At 47.2% G+C, this 18,304-nt stretch overlaps 1 protein-coding gene across 4 annotated transcripts in view; it reads left to right on the forward strand.

Moving 5' to 3' along the window:
- CELF5 (CUGBP Elav-like family member 5) overlaps window positions 1-18,139 on the forward strand; it is a 35,644-nt gene extending 17,505 nt beyond the window's left edge. The window contains exons 3-13 of one of the 4 annotated variants that reach the window (XM_051639645.1): window positions 317-368; window positions 6,866-6,994; window positions 7,529-7,608; window positions 8,595-8,741; window positions 12,742-12,886; window positions 13,445-13,591; window positions 13,857-13,919; window positions 14,006-14,089; window positions 14,985-15,128; window positions 15,242-15,406; window positions 16,081-18,139. In XM_051639645.1, coding sequence (XP_051495605.1) covers window positions 317-368; window positions 6,866-6,994; window positions 7,529-7,608; window positions 8,595-8,741; window positions 12,742-12,886; window positions 13,445-13,591; window positions 13,857-13,919; window positions 14,006-14,089; window positions 14,985-15,128; window positions 15,242-15,369 — 1,119 coding nt within the window. In that variant the 3' untranslated portion in view covers window positions 15,370-15,406; window positions 16,081-18,139. The remainder of the gene's footprint in view (window positions 1-316; window positions 369-6,865; window positions 6,995-7,528; window positions 7,609-8,594; window positions 8,742-12,741; window positions 12,887-13,444; window positions 13,592-13,856; window positions 13,920-14,005; window positions 14,090-14,984; window positions 15,129-15,241; window positions 15,407-16,080) is intronic. The other 3 variants (XM_051639646.1, XM_051639648.1, XM_051639647.1) reach the window with 3 other exon arrangements.
- Window positions 18,140-18,304: the final 165 nt, after the last annotated feature.

An 18,304-nucleotide genomic window follows, 5' to 3' on the forward strand; every position in this document is an offset into this window, starting at 1 on the left:
TGCTTCCTCGGAGTCCTTTTCTACCTGTGGTGTCTGAGGAGGTGGAGGTTTATGCATAGTGGGCATTTCCAGGAGAGTTATTCCCTGCAGGCAAGCTGTTGAGCAGGGAAAAGCAACATGTTTCCTTTTGAGAAGGAAATCCATGTGGTCCCTTCTTTAAGGGTTTTGGTTGCCATCACAATGTCTTGGTTCCTTTCTGCCACTCTCCTACTCTGCACAGCAGGCAGAAAGGGGCACCCTGATGCCACTGCCATCAGCACCATATGCCAGGCAGATGGACCAAGCTCTAATCCTCTGCATTTCTCTTTCATTGCAGATGGCGCGCCCGATTCAAGTGAAACCTGCGGACAGCGAGAGCCGTGGAGGTAGTTGTCATCTCTCCTTGTTTCTTCTTTGGTGGCATTGTGCTTATGAGGGGGACCAAGCAAAGATACAAGATCCTTCCTCTCCTTGCAGTTTGTATGAAGGGATGTTTGTGTGTGGCAGGGGTTTTTGGGAGCAAGAGGAGAGTCTAAGGACAGGCTTTGTTGGGAAACCTTCAGGCTGACGCAGCAGGCAGCTGAGAGCACCTCAAGTCCTAAGGGTAATAATGTGACTTCCACTCTGCTCTTTCCCAGCCCTTTGAGTGTACTGTTAGCCTGACAGTATCTGCTGCAGGAGCTGAAGCAGGTATGACACCTGGGATCCTGGAGGGCATAAGAAGTTGGAAAGAGGTTTCTTCATTCTTATACCCGACCACACCAATAAATGCCAGATCCCGGCAGCAGCACTGGCTTTTTAACCTGTTCAGCTCACTGTTCTGCAGCTGATTCTCCTGGTTGCAGCTCACTCCTCTGCCTACCCCATCGCTGTTGGACTGTCTCAGCTTCTACACTCTTAGTCCTCCAGCAGCCCCCATCACACTGTCAAGGCCCAAGTGCTGTTGCAGAGAATAGCACATGTTGAGAAAATGTTGTCTGAAGGGAAAGGATCCTGAGTTTAGGCCTGAGAAGGAGGTGCTGACAGGCTGCAGGGAACCAGCATGGTTAGAGCAGTGTATATTGAGTAGTTTAGAGCTGGAACAGTTGGAACAGAAGAATTGATGTTAAATTAATGGGGAGCTTACAGCAGCTCAGATGCCTCATCCAGGTGTTGAAGGTTTACAATTCCATCCTCTTTTCCAAATTTATGAATTCGTTTTGCTGCTTTTCATTGTTTTACCAATCCATTTTCTTTTCCTCTTCTTTGTATTCCTACATCTGCCTCCATGCATTGTGCTGTTGGTGGTGCCTCTGAAAGCAGTTTAGTAGAGGGAAGAACTTGTGTGAGACTGTTTGTCCTGTAGGGCAGCATATCCTGCATGTTGTGTTTAGATTTTGAAGGGACTTTTAAAAATTTTAAGCAGTTTGTAGTGACTTTTAATTATTGCAGTGGCAAGAACATGACATATATTTTAAAATATTTTATAGGAATGTATGTTTTATGGTTGTATGATTGTTCTTGCTGGTGGGACACTACTAGGGACTCTCTTCTGTACACTGCCACCTAGATTCAGAAAATGTGTTGAGACTTAACATCTCTGTTGCCTCAGCTTCTCTGTCGAACTGAGCCATATAGGCCAACAAGTTCACTAACAGGATGTTGATTTGGAAGCCAGCTTCTGGGCAAGGCACTGGACCCTGAAATCTCTAAGCTTACGAAAGGTGTCACAGTCTTTAATGACTGCAATGTCAGGGCATCAGCTCAGTTTCCCATGGAGAATGTCATAGAGAAAAGCAGCCTTTGGAGTCTGAACACCTGCCTCCCTCCAGCCCATGTGTCTAGCTTCCTTCCAGCTTCATTGCAGAGCTCAGAAACAAGTAGCTCCTGCAGGATCCATGACAAACTGGAATTTTTCCTGAGGCAGAAGCAGCTTCAGGACAACACCCTGTAATTGTCTGAATCAGGTTTCTCTTTCCAAAGGTTTCTATTGTGATGTTCCACTTGTCAGAGAAGCAGATGAGCAAGTCTGCAGATATAGGAAGATCCTATAGCAATAACCCCACACTGGCAGGAGGTAAAAGAAAGATTTGGGTCAGGGCAGAACTGCTTGGACTAGGAATTTATTAAGGGAACACCTGCATGCATCAATAAGGCTGTGCTGTGCATTATCCTTGAAGGGAACCTCTTTTATCCTTTCCAGGGACTGACATCTTTCAAATTAAGCACCCTGAATTAAGTACATGAAGTTAGAGCACCAGATTTTGTCTCCTAGTCTAAGATATGCTAATTTTTGTGCCAAAGGGGCAGTTTTAGCCAAACCCTGCAGTGGATATCTGGGGGTATCTGGATGCTCAGTGTTACTGCACCCTGCAGAAGTAAAAAGATGCTGCCTGCATTAGTTCAGAGCGGGACCTGTGATTCTGGCACAGGCTTTGTCAGCTCTTTCCTCCTTTCCCTCACGCCTCTGATGTGAGCCTGAAAGTGGCAGGAAGAAATGAAGTGAGGGGGTAGAGGTGCTTGTCTGTGCTTCTTTCGAGACCTGGAGTGCTTTGCTGCACTGATGTGATAGGACAGCTAGCCCAAGCCCATTAGCACTGCCTTAGAGACAAGGAAACTCTTTGCGTACCCAAGAAGATTTGCTGTGTCCCATCCACAACCAACTAGGCTTTCTCCCTCTCCCCGATCTTTGCTGCTGACAGCTGCTGGCCAGATGACTCAAATCCGCTGGGTTTAAAGAGGAGTAGTGTTCAGTGCTTGCATGCTCTTCTCTCTTATGGACAAAGCATTCAGCCTTAACCCCTCGCTTGTTCCCATCTTATCTTCATCAGCAATTTGTTCTGCACTGGTCCTCCTCCTGCTGCCTGGCTGACTAACTGTGCCCAGACCCTGTTTCCATGGGAACTCAACAGTCAGAGATCAGACACAATTTTCCTGGTTGCTGGACAGCATAGGAAATTGCCAGTCAGAAGGTGAAAAACAAGAGCTGGAAAGAAAGTAAAGGAAAAATGGCAGGAGGAGGGTGTGCTGTCACAAGCTGGAGAGAGAAGATTTTCCAGCACTGCAGGAGTCCCTGCTGGAGAGCCGAAAGAGCCAGTAACCCACAGCAGTGGCTTGAGGATCCCAACTGATTTGGGATCAACATGGTGACAGCAGACATCAGGTGAAAGGGCTTGCAGGGTTTCGGCTCTGTTGTGGAGGCAGCTTGGTGATTGGTAGGGGAACACCCCTATTTGGAAGCTGCCTGAAGTGAGAGGGCACTAGATCTTGGTTTGGTCTCCAATACGTGGAGAAGGAGAGAGGTCAGCAGCAGAGAAGCCCTTTCACAGGTCCCCCAGTGCTGTAAAGAGGCATCCTAGGGAACAACCCTTTTCCTTTATGCAATCTAGGGAACTGGGCTGTATGAAATGAAAATAACAGTGAAAAAATATTTCTTTTAGGTTGTCAGTGACTTCACCCCCTCCTAATATTGCTGTTCTAGGCATTCAGAAAAGATTAAAAATGAATAGGTGTGTATCTTTGCCTTTACAGCCTGAGTCCTCAAGGTGTCACAGTTTTAACCTGTTCTGCATAGCCAAGAAAGCTACCATTTTTTTCTTCCAAATTCAAAAAAGCTGAAATTACACATAAACACCGGAATTCCAAAATGTTCTATTAGTGAGCTTCTGTTGTCTGACAGAGATCTGCAGTAAAACCGCAAGAATGAAGACTGGTATCCACTGTTTCAATGAACCTTTCCCAAAGTGAGAGTAAATAAAAATGCTTTTGATCCAGCAGAAATTTTATGAAGATGAAACCTCAAGAATTATCCAGGAAATGTCAAGGCTCTCTGAAGGAGGAAACAAATAGTAGCTCATAGTTAACTGTTAATTTGATTGGAGGTTGACAAAGTTCCTTTTTGTTCAGTGCCTCTATTGTGAAGCTGTGGCCTCCTGAATCCATTAGTCTGTTGCTTGGAGGAGGCTTAAGCTTTGGGTGGTTGTGGTAACCTTCAGGTCATTGTACTGAATTCAGTCATCAGCCAGAGATGGAACCACTTACCCAACTCTCCACTGATTACCCACTATTCTTTGGCAAAAACCTCACTTTATAAAAAATCAGATCCAGAAGCAAAACACCACTGTTACAAAAGTAATGTTACATCTGTGTAGCTGTTACGTTCCCCCAACCTAGAGTTTCAGCTTTTTAAACTTATAATATTGCTGACTTTACCAGTTGTCCTGACACCCCCTGCCATCCTTACCCAAGCAGCCAGACAGCCTTCTTGGATCCCTAAAGAGCAAGGCAAGACCATCAAGTTCATTTCTGGCTGTTAAATCTTAATCCACAATTGATTGATTGTTAGTTCAAAGAACAGAGGATTATTTTACAGCATCTAAACTCAGTACAAATGTGTTTCAGTGTGTTTCTTCCCTTTGTTGATGTGTTTTTTGAGGAACTCCTGCCATGTTTGCAATCCAAAGGCTGCATCATGGTGCACATATCTGAAATAAGGCTGCAGCTGCAATATAGACTTAGGATGGAGGAAGGGGGAGCACTGCAGAGCTCAAATGTCCCCTCCCATAGCCAGACTGGAGTCGCATATGGCACCAGGCAATGTTAATGGGAGCATAGAGCTACTGCTCCTTTAGTTTCCATTCTCCTCTCCACCTCCCAGTAAACATGTTCCTGACCATTCCCATTTGTTTTTTTCCACTTCCAGTCAGATTTTTCACCTTCTCTATGTGCTATTTTTTGGCTGGTTTTCCCACCAGCATTTCTGAGCTGGCACTTGGTTAGGGGCAGATGCTGTCTTACTGCTAAGAAGGCAGCTATACAGCACCTGGGTTATTAGCTCCCATGCCTTGGCTGGGGATTTTTGGGCATTGCCAGAGCACTAAATTTTGGATGGACTCAATCAGCTGAAATAGTGTCTCCAAAATGCAACCATTGTCATGCAGGTACAGGGAGAAATACAGAAAGACTCACAAGAAAAATGGAAGGGGATGAAAGTCCCACAGGTTTAGTTATCCAGGGACTCATGAGAATCAGGAAGATACAAAATTTGGCCTTTAAGAAAGACACAAGGCCATATATTTCAGCCACTTCCAGTGATACAAATCAGGAGTGTTGGTTTGGGACTGGGTAAGAGCCTTAGATGCAGCACTTTTAATCCTTTATCTGTGGCATCTGTGTTGCATGTACACCTAGTGCCTATTAGAGAGCTGTGCCTGCATGAACTTGGCCTTGGATGGTGTGGGGTGGCTCCCTGTGGTGTCTGCATGGTGCAATAGTACATGTGTCTGCACATACCTCTTGCTCACTGAGGAAGTTTGTTTCTGAAGGTGCATGATAGTGCTGGGTCAGTGTGCAAGAATGTTCTTGCATGAGTATATGTGCTTGTCCATTAGTGCTGTGTGTGTGCATCTGCTTTTCTGTAAGGGACCAATGACACATCCTGCATGCGTTCCCAAACATGTCTGTATGTGGCAGAGCAGTGTGGGGGAGGCAGCTTGCTTACCTGGGTAGGAACTATCCTCAGAGCCAAGGGGAGCAAGGAAGGGGCTGGTGTGGGAGGACTCTGCTGGCAGCGCGAATGTGTAATGTGTCCTCCATTCCTGCCATACATACACCCCCCCTGCAGCCTGCTTTGCTGCTGTAACTCCAAGACCTGTTGTTTTTCAGGTCAGTGCACTCTCAAATGAATAGCAGCTTCCTTGCAATGTTCCCTGATGTGCGTCATATTACATTGGTTTTGTTTGGAGCCAGCCCCTCTGATCCTGTCACTAACAATAAGGAATCCTCCCTTACTGCTCCTTTCAAGCCACATCCTGACACATTCACCCTGTGGATCATGTTTCCCCAGTGCATGTTTGGGGCAGTTGGGCTGGGTTAATTCTGTAGTTGGCACAACTATCTTCTTGCAAAAATCGAGGCTGGGCTGGCATTTACGCTGGGTTTTTAATGTACTATTTTAATAGCTGTTCACAGTAATCTGTGGAGGATGTTGCCCCAGCCACTGCTGTCATTTGTGCTTGACTGGCTGGTGTCGGGCTGTGTGATGGGCCCCTGGTACTGATGGTAAAGGAATAAAGAGGAGGAGAAAGCACCGTGCACCTTTCTTTCCACCACCACACTTGGCCATCCCAACAAAACCATAATCCTCACTTCTTCTGATGAAGGAACCCAGAAGGATGCTGAGCTCAAAGTCCTGGATGTGTTGGCCAGCCTTCCAGCCGCTCACCAGTGTGACATGAGTACAAAATTACCTTGAAGAAGTGGTAGTGGGGACCATGTAGCTGTTTCTTGGCCCTCAGCCAACTATCTTTCGTTTGGCTGGTCCTGTGGTGAGGTAAATTGGGACCCAGGATGCCAGGGTTTATTCCAGGCTTTAGAGGACAGCTCAGTACACATACTGGTTAGACTGGAGTAGGGAAAGGGCAAATAGAAGCTAAGATGCTTGATTACTTAGCAGCTGTGGAAACAGTGATCTTGGAGAGAAGGAAAATGAAAAAGAAGCCAAGAATCCTGGAATTTATTCACCCTGCCTCAGTTGGTCTGCTGTATTTCCTAAGGTACTTCTTGGATGTCACGTATTTTTCAGTAAGTTTATAATTGCCCAGGGAATTATTCTTATTACCATTTGTGTTGGATCATTCAAAGGAAAGGGCTAATGAATAGAAAGAAATTATTAATATTTTGTTTTCCTTTGGAGAGCAAAGGACAGGGGAAGACAGAAACCTTTGCAGGTGTGAGGAGCTTGGGAGTACCCTGCATACTGACCCCTGGAAGCATTTCAGCTAATGCAAATAATTTCCATGCCAGTCATGTTTTCAACACTAGGCTGTTCTGTGCTTAAGTGTCGTTATCCTCCTGCTTTTGGACTGTGAGCCTCATAGGAGGTTGATGTTTCTGTGTTTGCCCCTAGGGGACAGGAAGCTCTTTGTGGGCATGTTAAATAAGCAGCAATCTGAGGATGATGTGCTCCGGCTCTTTGAACCATTTGGGGTCATTGATGAATGTACGGTGCTCCGTGGACCTGATGGTAACAGCAAAGGTGTGAACCCCTCTGTGTGTTGTGCCTTTTCTTCTTGCTCTTCAGGCAGCATGCACTTGCCTTGGCACCTGCGCCTCCTTTCCACTGGGGAGCTTAATTCCTCTACCCCGATCTTTATGGGAACCTGTATCACAGTCAGGCATAGGGAGCAGGGCAGAAAGACTTTTCTGCTGCAAGAAAAGATTGGGGAAGACGGGCAGACCAAGATGAAAGGAGGAGAAGCACAGTGGGTAGCTGAGTTATGGGGATCACTAGTGAGCCTGTTGGCTCTGTCTGGGTCTGCAATTTGAAGTGTTTTGTAGCCACAGTTAGGAGTGCATAGAGAATTTGGGGAAGAGGTGGTGATATAATCTTTAGAGTATATCATTGAAGTAGAGGACTTGGGATGATTCATCCTTTTTGTTCCCTGTTTTGGGGTAGTTTTCCTTTGCCCTGCCTGAGATCCAGATGCTCTCTCTTGTGTGGTGATACAATGGGCACTTTTACAGCGGTCCTGTCACTGCAATCTCCTGTGCTTTTTCTGTCCCTTTCCAGGCTGTGCTTTTGTAAAGTTCTCATCTCACACAGAGGCTCAGGCAGCAATCCACGCACTCCATGGCAGCCAGACAATGCCCGTGAGTATAAGACCAGGGTACCTACCCTCTTCCTAATCCTCTTTCCCTTGTTTCAGGGACCTCCCTTCGCTCTCCAAAAGAATGACAGGTTCAACTGCAGTTTCCAGCACATGTAGTTGTGAGGGGGTGGGGAGAGTGTGTGTGCACATCTGTGCTCTTGCCTTTGGAAACTATCTTGTCTCCTGTGCTGGTGTGTGTATCTATGTCTGTTCAGACTGACAGTGATAGCACTTATAGCTATAAATACTAAATAAAAGAACAAAGAACCAGGCCATGAATTTTTCTTGGAGACAGCTACTTGGAGTAGTTCAAACCCAAGAGGGTGCAAGCTAACGATTCAGCAATATGAGCAGTCAGGACTCCAGTGGAAGCACACTCCCCACCTTCTCTGATTTAGGCAGTAGAGGAGACCTCTGGGACAGGATGGGTGTGGAGAGGAATACTTTGTGCATTGTGTGAGGTTGTGTAGCTGCAGCTGTGCCCTCTTGTGCAAGTGGAGCTGCAGTTGTGATCTGATCTCTCACAAGCTCTAACCTGGATTGGGGCACCATGTGGGCAGGACAGTGTGTTGCTGCAGCAGGGGTATTTCCAGCTGCCAGAAACTGCTCTGCCTATCCAGCCAAGCTCATGGTGGTGGAAAGATGGTGCTGGTGGTTGACAATGTCCTGGGTGTTCCTGACTGCCTCATCACCTGGTGAACGCCGCCAGGGATGTATGCACCCACTTGTGCAGCTATGCAAGGCCAAGGGTGTGAGGGGAAAGGAGGGAGAGGGAAGGGTTGAATGGATGGATGGTGAAGGGCACAGCACAGGTTCTAGGCAGCTCCAGGGCACTTTCACACCAATATTTGCTTTCTGCTCCTCTTTCCACTCCTCTCTGCGGCCTGTTGTGCCCCATCCCACCTTGCCTGACTGCTTGACTCTCTGGCTGTCCCACGGCCTCTTCTCCCCTTGCCTCCTCTCTCTGTCTCCTCTCTCTGTGCCTAGGGTGCCTCCTCCAGTCTAGTGGTGAAGTTTGCTGACACAGATAAGGAGAGGACCCTCCGTCGTATGCAGCAAATGGTGGGGCAGCTGGGGATATTCACTCCATCTCTCACCTTGCCGTTCAGCCCATACAGCGCCTATGCGCAGGCTGTGAGTATCACGCGTGTGTGTGTGGGGAAAGGCTGCCCTTTTGGCTGTGGGGCAACACCATACCTGGCTGGGAGACCACAAACTGGTCTCTCACAAATGCGTGAAACCTTCCCAGCACCTGCAAGTTGTCCCTGGCTTCAGTTTCTCCAGTCAGCAGCCTAGTCTTTGTGCATTTCTCTCCTGGAAGGGGTGACAGGAGAGAGCTGGGACCTTCTCTAAGTGAGGGTGCATTTCTCTGATGTGGTGTAGACTGGTGGAGGTGTCTGAGAACAGGTCAAGCGTGACCCAGTCTTTTTGTCTTATTTTGAGGACAACTCAGAGCCATGATTCCTGGGTGATGTCTGCCAGACATGGCAGTCTGCCAGCTTGTGAACTCCTTCCTATGGGTCTAAGGCAAAAATAATAGAATTGTGTGTCTCTGTTTTTAGAGAGTCCAGGGCCCAGCTTTATGTGTTTATTTCTCTGCTGAAATTCTCAATCAAGGACTCTAATGCTCCCACTGCTGTCCTTGCCTCCCAGGGTTTTCTCCCTTGGCTAGTGTGACTGTGGGGTTTGCAGGATGCAGGAGAGGGAGCAATGGGTCGCAGAGGGTCAGAGGTGTTTCAGCAGTCTGGCCTCCTCCAGCAAGACTGGCTGCACTTTGATCTTAGTGAAGGAACCTCACTGGAGTGATGGTGGAGGTTGCCATTGATATTTGAGGTAGATCCCAAACTCAGCAAGTCCCTGATCAGCTGTGGGGGAGCATCTTTTGGGTCTTCTTGGTGACTGCCACTTTCACGTCTTCTGCTACCACTATGTTTGTGTCAAGGAATTCAAAAGTAGATAACTGTTACTGAAAGTAATTTACTGGGTGAGGAGTGTGAATAAACCTGTTCTCGTGTATGTAGACACCTCTTTCACCTCTGGCTTCAGTGGCTACTTAGTGTCTCCCATCTACATACCAGAGAAGGAAGGTTTCTCAGTTGTTTGCTGTTTCCTCTCAAAGAACTCCCAGAAACTTAAAATGCCATTTAAGTGTTTGGCAAGAGCATGGAGTAGCAAAAGAAAAGAGGCAAAACATACGAGGCTCCATAGCATTGGGGAGTTTTGGGAACCAAATGTAGAATTTGTCCAACACAGATTATTTTATTATTCTTGTGTAACGAGGCGGAGAATAGCTATACCATTCCAAGCACCGAGGCTTAAAGCAAAATGGTTTAGAGGGGCGAATGCTTTCTGACCAGCCACCACTTGGTGGACACAATGGTCTCTTGCCAGGACCATTCTTTTCTATCCAGCCCTGCAATCCACAAGCCAGCCATACCTGTGGTCTAAGGTTGTAGCCTAGCTCATCTGTGGGTCAGCTACAAAGTGATCATTCTGATGTATATTCTGCTGTCATGAAGATGGTGGTAACATGGGCATGGTATGATGGTGAAGGAGGCAGCAGTGAACTACGCAGTGAGGTTATTTTGGCAGAAAGTACTTAATTAGCTCATGGTCCAGGATATGAAAGGAAGGAGACCACTGAGACCCTCTAGACTTGGTCTTTAAGTGTTCTTCAATCTTCAGAAACTCCTGCTGATGAGAAGAAGCTAGTCAAGGCTAGGCTGTGCTCCTTGCATATCTATATCTTATTTCTTCTCAGTTGTGTCTGTAAATTTTGTTGCTTTGTCTCTGATTCTTCTCTGGCCTTCTTACTCTGTGACTTTATTTTGACGTTCCCCTTGACTCAAAACTCAGCCTGTCTCCCACTCTTTCATTTTTTCCCCTTCTTTTCTTTTTACTTTCCACTGATTTTAGTCTCTCTTATCTTTCTGAGGCACTGACCTCATACCTGATTGGTTTTTCTCTTATGTCATTGGGCACCCTTCTCCCCGAGGAGAGATCCTAGCCAGTTCTCATATGCATCATTTTCCCTCTGTCTGCATCAGAGGGAAAGGCTATCAACCCTTTGAAATGCTGTCTAATATCTGGAAGTGGGGACAGAAGGGAGGTATTTCCTTGATTAATCTCCTTACAGCACCTCCAAATGTTCTGCCACGGGCAGCTCTTGGGAGCTGAGACCTCTGGTAAGCCAGGGCTCAAGTGAACTCCAACATAGTTCATGCTTGCACAGTGCAGGGCTTGGAGTAGTAAATGCTCCACCCAAGGTTACACACAGGCCCAGGACATGCAGCTAACAATTATGTATGTGGTTGAAGTGCTCCTTAGCTGAACAATCATAGGTGTTGGTTCCTACATCCATAATTTAATGTGCCAACAACTTTGACTCTTTGTCCCCATGGAATCTGCTGCCTTGCTGAGCCAAAGCAGTCCCCAGAGTCCATGGCCTAGAAAAAAGAAGTTTGGAGCCTGGGTTGTTTGTTGTTGTTGTTGTTTTTTGTTTGTTTGTTTTGTTGTTGTGGGGTGGGTTTTTTGTTGTTGTTGGATGTTTTACATTTATATTAATTGCATTTTCCTTTAAAAATAATATCAAATTGCAATTAAATAATCACAAACTATGTTAGGTCTAAAGTTATTCTGATCTATTAAAATATACAAAATAAGATATTAAAAACAGTCAAGCAGTATGTGCTAGCTGATACAGTTTGTAAGAAAAATTGCCATAGTTACCTGGGAAATATGACTGGCTAAGCAACTGGAAGCAATTTCAGTGTTTAAACCAGGTTTTGATCCCAGGTGCCTCTTCTCAAGTGAAGAGTTATTATCTCCTTCATTTCGGTTAATTTAACAAGTTCAGTTTGGTGATTAGTTTAGATAGAATCATGGAACAGATTTTGAGCTAAAAAAATAATAATCTATCAATACAAAAGAGGCCCAAAGTCTTAAAGTAACAAAACCAAGTTCAGAATGCTAGTTTGGTGCATGTGTAGTCATGCAGGTCCTGTTCCAGCCAGGGCCTGGCACAGAAGAGGCACTAAAGAGAAAGAAAATCAATATTCATCTAGTAAATAAGAAGTTCCTGCATCCTTAAATGGGGACAGTGTGAAGACAGGACTAGGAATATGTGCAGACTGCTTACCATAGGGACACCTTCCTTAGCAGAGTTATGTGCTCACAGGAAGGCCACATTTTGCTGTAATTGTGGCTCAGGGTGAGTGGCTCTCAGTAATATGAGAGTCCTGCTCCAGGGGTATCACTTCAATTACAGTGCGTTGACAAACAGATGAGGTGACTTCAGGATGCTTGCTTTCTGTAGTCAAGCAGTAGTGAAACCCTTTGCTGTCATCAGTCCTTCCTGCCTGCTCTGTGGTGTGCCTGGGAGCATCCCACCTCTGCCCCAAAAAAGGGCTCTCTGCTATCCCAGCACTGCCCTGCAGAGTCAGTTCCACCCCAGCTGCTCTGAGCAGGAAAGCTCGTCCCAGTGGGCAGGTGCAAAGCTGAGCGAGCAAAAAGCCCTGGACGCTTATGGTATGCGGAGAGGGTGAGTGTGGGTGGAGGGCTGCCCAGCAATGGCCGTGGCTTTGCGGAGGATGCCCGCCCAGCCGCGTCCCCCGGCTGCACGGCAGGAAGCTGTGCCCAGCTCTCGAGGGCTTTCACGCCTGGCACGGACCGCTGACCCGCCGCGGCAGGGGCAGCCCCTGCGTGTGTGCGAGGCCGCAGGGAGCTCCAGGCCAACCTCGGGGGCCTCCGGGCCCGTCAACCGAGCGGGGCGCGGGGCTTTGGAGGACGGCGATGCCGCCACCAGCCCCGGCAGGTCCCGCTGAGTCGCAGGAAGCGCCGGGGCCCGCAGCGGGAGCCCGGCGACCTCTGGTGGCGGCTGGAGGAGATAGCGAGGCCGCAGCTCCGGCCACAGGCAGCGGTGGGGGACGGCGGAGGCAGAGTGGCCGGTGCAGCCTCCCCGAGCTGCGGCGGGGCACTGATGGCGGGTGGCCCCCAGGAGCGAGAGGCCTTGGGCGAGCGGGGCGGAACCGAACGTGGCCCTGAGAAGAGCGAGGCATCTGGGCAGCGCGAGGCCCAGAGCGGCACAAAGCCCTGGGTAGTGCTGGGCCCTGACGGCATTGGTCCTGCCTTGTAGCTGATGCAGCAGCAGACGACGGTTCTCTCCACCTCCCATGGCAGTTACCTGAGCCCAGGCGTCGCCTTCTCTCCTTGCCACATCCAACAGATCGGTGCTGTGAGTCTCAACGGGCTGCCAGCCACTCCACTTGCACCAACGTCAGGTGAGGGCCTAATATGGACCAGGACCCGTCAAGTCCTTCACTACCAACAAACCTCCTGCCCCAGTACTCAGCATGGTGCTCATACAGGTAGAACAGTTCCGACATCCCTCCAGGCTCAGCATCTGGATTAGGCCACTCTTTTCTATCAACACAGACTCTGAGGACAGCAGTCCCTAGTTCTGTGCAAATTCCTGCAACCTCCCTGACACCCTCACATGTTCAATACGTATTTTCTTGCCCTATTGCTGTGCCTCTGCTGCAGTTTTTGCCTTTGTTATAGTAAAGAATGACCAGGTTCCCAGGATTGCACCTGACTCTTGACTACAGCAGTGCTATTATTCATTGTCATCATCCCACGGTAATAATATCAGCAATAATGCATATTGGTTTTGAACATCTGTCAAGGCTGTATCATGCTAGGTGCTGTACAAACCTCCATATACCACCTAAAAGAGATAACACCTTCATACACAGTAGTCTTGCCACGTAGATGGAAGGAGGGAGTGCAGGCTTTGTGGGACCTTGACTGTCAGGAGATGTCCTCTCTTTACTCTACAGGTCTACATTCACCACCTCTCCTGGGAACAGCAGCCATGCCAGGGCTGGTAGCACCCATTTCAAATGGATTCACTGGAGTGGTACCATTCCCAAATGGGCATCCAACCTTGGAAACAGTTTACACCAATGGCCTTGTGCCGTACTCAGGTACGGAAAGCAGGAAAAGACAACATCCAGAGACCTCAGGAACTGCAATTAGATCCTCTTTTATGGACTCCCCACACATAATACTTTTTCTAGCTCCTTACCAGACAGGCACTGAGACTCACTTTGGTAGAGGTGGAGGGTGGTGGAGGGGGGAGAGAGAGAGAGAGAGAGAGAGAGACAGAGAGAGAGAGAGAGAGAGAGAGAGAGAGAGAGAGAGAATACAGGAGTGATTCTCTTTGCTGTGCTTGTATGTTCTTCTCTGCAGCCCAGAGCCCTTCAGTAGCAGAGTCTTTGCATCCAGCTTTCACAGGAGTTCAGCAATATGCAGGTACCAGCTTCCCTTGTCTCCCTCAGGCCCTCCTGTGACTGACAAGATCCTCAGGTAAACAGTTGTTCTGTCTCCTTGGAATACAGCTGTATATCCAACCACCACCATCACCCCCATTGCTCAGACCGTCCCTCAGCCACCTCCCATTCTGCAGCAGCAGCAACGAGAAGGTAAGAATCAGAGTGGGAATTGTGTCTGGCCTGGGAGCAGTAGTGTGGTATTTGTGTAGATCATCTTCTGCACCACAGAACCAACAGGGAGGAGACACCACAAATCTTTGTCTAATCTTTAACATTGGAGCTGGGTTACGGAATGAACCATGTCTCTGCAGTGAGTGGACTGGAAGGGTTCTGAGGATGCTTGCTAAAAGAGCTCTTCCTCTCCATCTTTACTGATGCCAGAACCACACTGGTACCAGTCAAACCAGACTCTGACACGCTCTCCTCTCTCTTCAGCCTTCCTAGCCTCATGAGTTTCATTTTCAGCTTATTTAAAAATTGGCCTGGACAGAATTTGGAAGCAAAGCATCCTCTGTCTGTTCCTGCTTTGTACAGCAGGTGTCAGAAGGGGAACAGCTCCTTTTGCTCATCAGGTTCACAGAGAGCAAGTGGAGGAGTGGGCAGGACTACATCAGCCCATAAATAGGCTGTTTGGCAATCCAGCAGATTTCCAGTTGGGGTTGTAGTTTACGACCTGAGGGCAACTGCTGCATAGCTGTGGGCAGAGAACTCCTAGTACTGGAATAACTATGAACAAGGAACTGTCACCTTCCAGCAAAACAGCACCCAGCCACTCAGAGAGTTGTTGTGTCCAGCACACCATGTGGGAACTGGGCAAGAGGTGAATCTGCTCTCCAGAAACTCTAGCTTTGCATATTGTCTCCCAGCTCTCATAGAGAGTCCTCAGAACCCCTTGTGGACCAGTGACTGAGAGACAATCAAGGGTAGGTCAAGACAGAAGGAGGCAACGCTGGGGTTCTCCTCCAGGGCTGTGCTCTGAGTTAAGCCCATTTCTCTTCCCCTTTCCTTTGGGGGCTCTCTGTTTTGTCCCTCCCCATGCCTGCAGGTCCTGAAGGCTGCAATCTTTTCATCTACCATCTCCCTCAGGAGTTTGGAGACAATGAATTGATGCAGATGTTCCTGCCCTTTGGCAATATAATTTCTTCCAAGGTATTCATGGATCGTGCCACCAACCAGAGCAAGTGTTTTGGTGAGTGCTGATGCCAGCGCGCAAGGGAAGCATGAGGGCTAATGGGGACACTCGTGCATTGGGGTTGGTACCAGCAGTGGTGTTACTATCCAAGCCTGTGTCCTGTCCTCCAGGTTTTGTAAGCTTTGACAACCCATCCAGTGCACAGACTGCTATCCAGGCCATGAATGGCTTCCAGGTTGGCATGAAACGTTTGAAGGTCCAGTTAAAAAGACCCAAGGATGCTAACCATCCCTACTGACAGCAGTGAGCAAGCAGGAGTCACTTCTGCAGCACAGGTAAAGCTGGCACCATCACTGCACAGTGCTGGCCAGTGTCAGGGAGCAGCAAGGCCTGGCTACAGGTCCATGGATAGGTGGAAATGGGTACTTCTGTGATATGGATCACACAAGGACTGAGGGTGTAAGCCTGAGCTGTCATGAGATTACTGGGCCTATGGGCAGAGTGTGGGACAGAAGCTGCAGGTGAGGCTGGTCAAGACCATTAAGGCCTGTTAGTGTACTTAGGGCCTTGACTAGCAGATGCATTCAAATTACCTGCCTGTGGTCTTAAGCAAGGTTTCAGTCTACTTTCTGACCCCTCCCCAAAAGCATTCATCTTCCTAAAAAGTTTTTTAAAATCAACAGTTTTGTTTTCAATTGTTACATGTGCCCTGAAATTAGTCTACAGAGCATGCTTTCCCAAGAAGGGACAATGATTCACAAGGATCACAGAAAAGCAGATAAAAGGTGTGACCTTGGAGGGCCACAGAAGAGCTACCTGTCCTGAAAGCTGGCTGTCGAAGAGCTACCTACTACCAGCTAACAGACTGGGAGCAAGGGAGGGCTGATCTTGGGTCCCTTTTAATTAGGGTCATCTTTCTCCATGTTTAAGCAGCAGCAACTCAAAGCCTGAGGTTTGCATAGATGTCCTCCTAATCTCCCAATTCCATCCCTCCTTCCTTTCTATTCAGGTGAAGGGAAAGTCCAGAGGAAGAATTTCTGCTTCAGGTTGATTTACAGAGTGGCCAGTAAATTTATCAACTCTTTTGACACCACCCCTTTCCTTCCTCTGCTCCCCACCTACCCACTCCATCCTCCTTCTGCTCTCCTCCCCAAAACATGAAATTAAAGAGAAGGCTCAGTATCTGCCCAGCAGGAAGATTCTTGCCACGATGGACTCATATATTTGCTGCTAATGTGATGCATAGAAAAGGGACCAGAAAACCAGCAGCCCCTGGGGACCTGAAGCTTTTTCTCTTGGGGTATGCCTGGAGTACATGGACCAAGAAAACCCACTGGTGTGTTCTCTAGGTTACTGCAGTGATGTATGGAAACTTAGCTCTGTCCTTCCCTCTGTCCCTTCCTTCTGCCCTGTCTCCTGGACTTTACATAGATAAATATAAATATATATACAGTCTCTATTTTTTTTTAAGTGGCTCACAGGACCAAACTTTTCCATTCAGAGACTGACTCCTTGCAAGAGGGACTGGAAGTTAAGGGTTTACACTTGCAATAATGTCTTCTCAGCAAGCATTGCAGATAGGCCTGAACATTTTGAGAGGATGCTTGGATGGACAAAGAGCAAGGGAGAGTGTGCATCTCTCTGCTCAACATTAGCAAGAAGCAAGGAGAAAGAGACCTACATACCTCCAGAATTAGGGCACAGCCAGCTGTTCAGCTCAAGTCACTCATCCACCAACCTCAGCCCCAGCCTGGCTAAGGATCTCAAGAGCTCTCAATCTTAACTTTTCCAAGGGCTTCTGCAGACAAAGCTCTTGGAATTTGGTGCCAAAGCCTAGCCTGAACACTCCTCAATTAGGCTGAAAGCACAGGAAACCAATCCCTTTATCTACAGGAACTGTATGCCTCCCCACACTTGGCACAGATCTGTTTCATAGCTCTTTATGGTAATGGAGCATTTCTTGATCAAGACAAAGTATGAGAAAGTGAACAGATGCAAACTCCAAAACAAAGTGACAGAAGCCTCCCAGGGGCAATGCACTGCCTCCCTATGTCAGAAGTAGCCTAAAACCGGTTAGTGGGCAGTTCCAGTTCCCAGACAAAAGGGGACATTTTCTCCATCTGAATTTAACAAGAGGACTTGCCTCCTACACCCTCTGCAAAGCTTTCCAAAGCAGACACAAGGACAGTATGATGAAAGAGCACTGTCATTTTGTTCTTTCCTCACCACCCCCTCCAAGGGACAGATTATGCTTTTATGCAGCATATATAGATACAGCTATTATACACATACACGTAAGCACAGAACATAGTTCAAAGCTTGAACCATTCTCTTTTAAGTTTCTACCAAAATAAGGAATGGAAGGAAAAATAACAACAACAACAAAAAACAACCTACCCCCTCACAAACCTTCTGCATTATTAGTTACAATATTCCAGGGTTTGAGATGGTACCAAGAACATTCCCCGTGTGTGTGTGTGTGTGAGAGAAATGTGAACAGAGGGGTTGGTGGGGAAAAGTTGATGCAACTGATACTAAATCCCAGATATGGGGATTTGAAAGAACCTCAGCCAATTCTGATCCTTCTCCAGTTTCCCTTTGTTCAGATGTTTGTGGCACAGTTCAAGTACCATCACACCTCAACCTCCCCTCTGTATCTGATAGAGTACATGAGAGAAGAATGACTGTGCAAGTCTGTGTGTTTCTATAGTCCATGTTTACTTACTGTAAATACCATTTTTATACTTAACATCTATTATGTATGTGATTTGTATAATGTACTTTATTTCTGCTACAAGTAATTTCATGAAGTTTAAACTTATTCTAATTTTGAACAAAACAAAACAAAAAAAAGGACCAACAAAGGTAAAGTGGTAAACAAAGGACTTTGGAAATTGTAGGTCAAGCTGGTTTAAACAAGCATTTACAGTTTCTTCCATCACAGTTACTGATGTGACTGTACAATGTCACAGGTGCAATATAAGCTTCATTAATGTCGAGTTCTTCACTCTGGTTAAAAAAAAAATAAATCTTAAATTTATTTAATAAAAAGTTTACTTGCTGAGTAACTGGGGTTTTACTTCATGTGTTAGTTGCACCATCAAAGGCCTGGCACAAGGAAAGTCTGTTTCCATTTAGCAGTTCATCTGTGCAGTCAGCTAAATGCATTTCATGGGGCTGGGGTGGTGGATGGTAGAGCCTGAGACCTGCAGAATAAAACCTTGTCTTAACTC

This window comes from Apus apus, chromosome 24 (assembly GCF_020740795.1).
Source record: "Apus apus isolate bApuApu2 chromosome 24, bApuApu2.pri.cur, whole genome shotgun sequence".
Lineage (NCBI taxonomy): Eukaryota > Metazoa > Chordata > Aves > Apodiformes > Apodidae > Apus > Apus apus.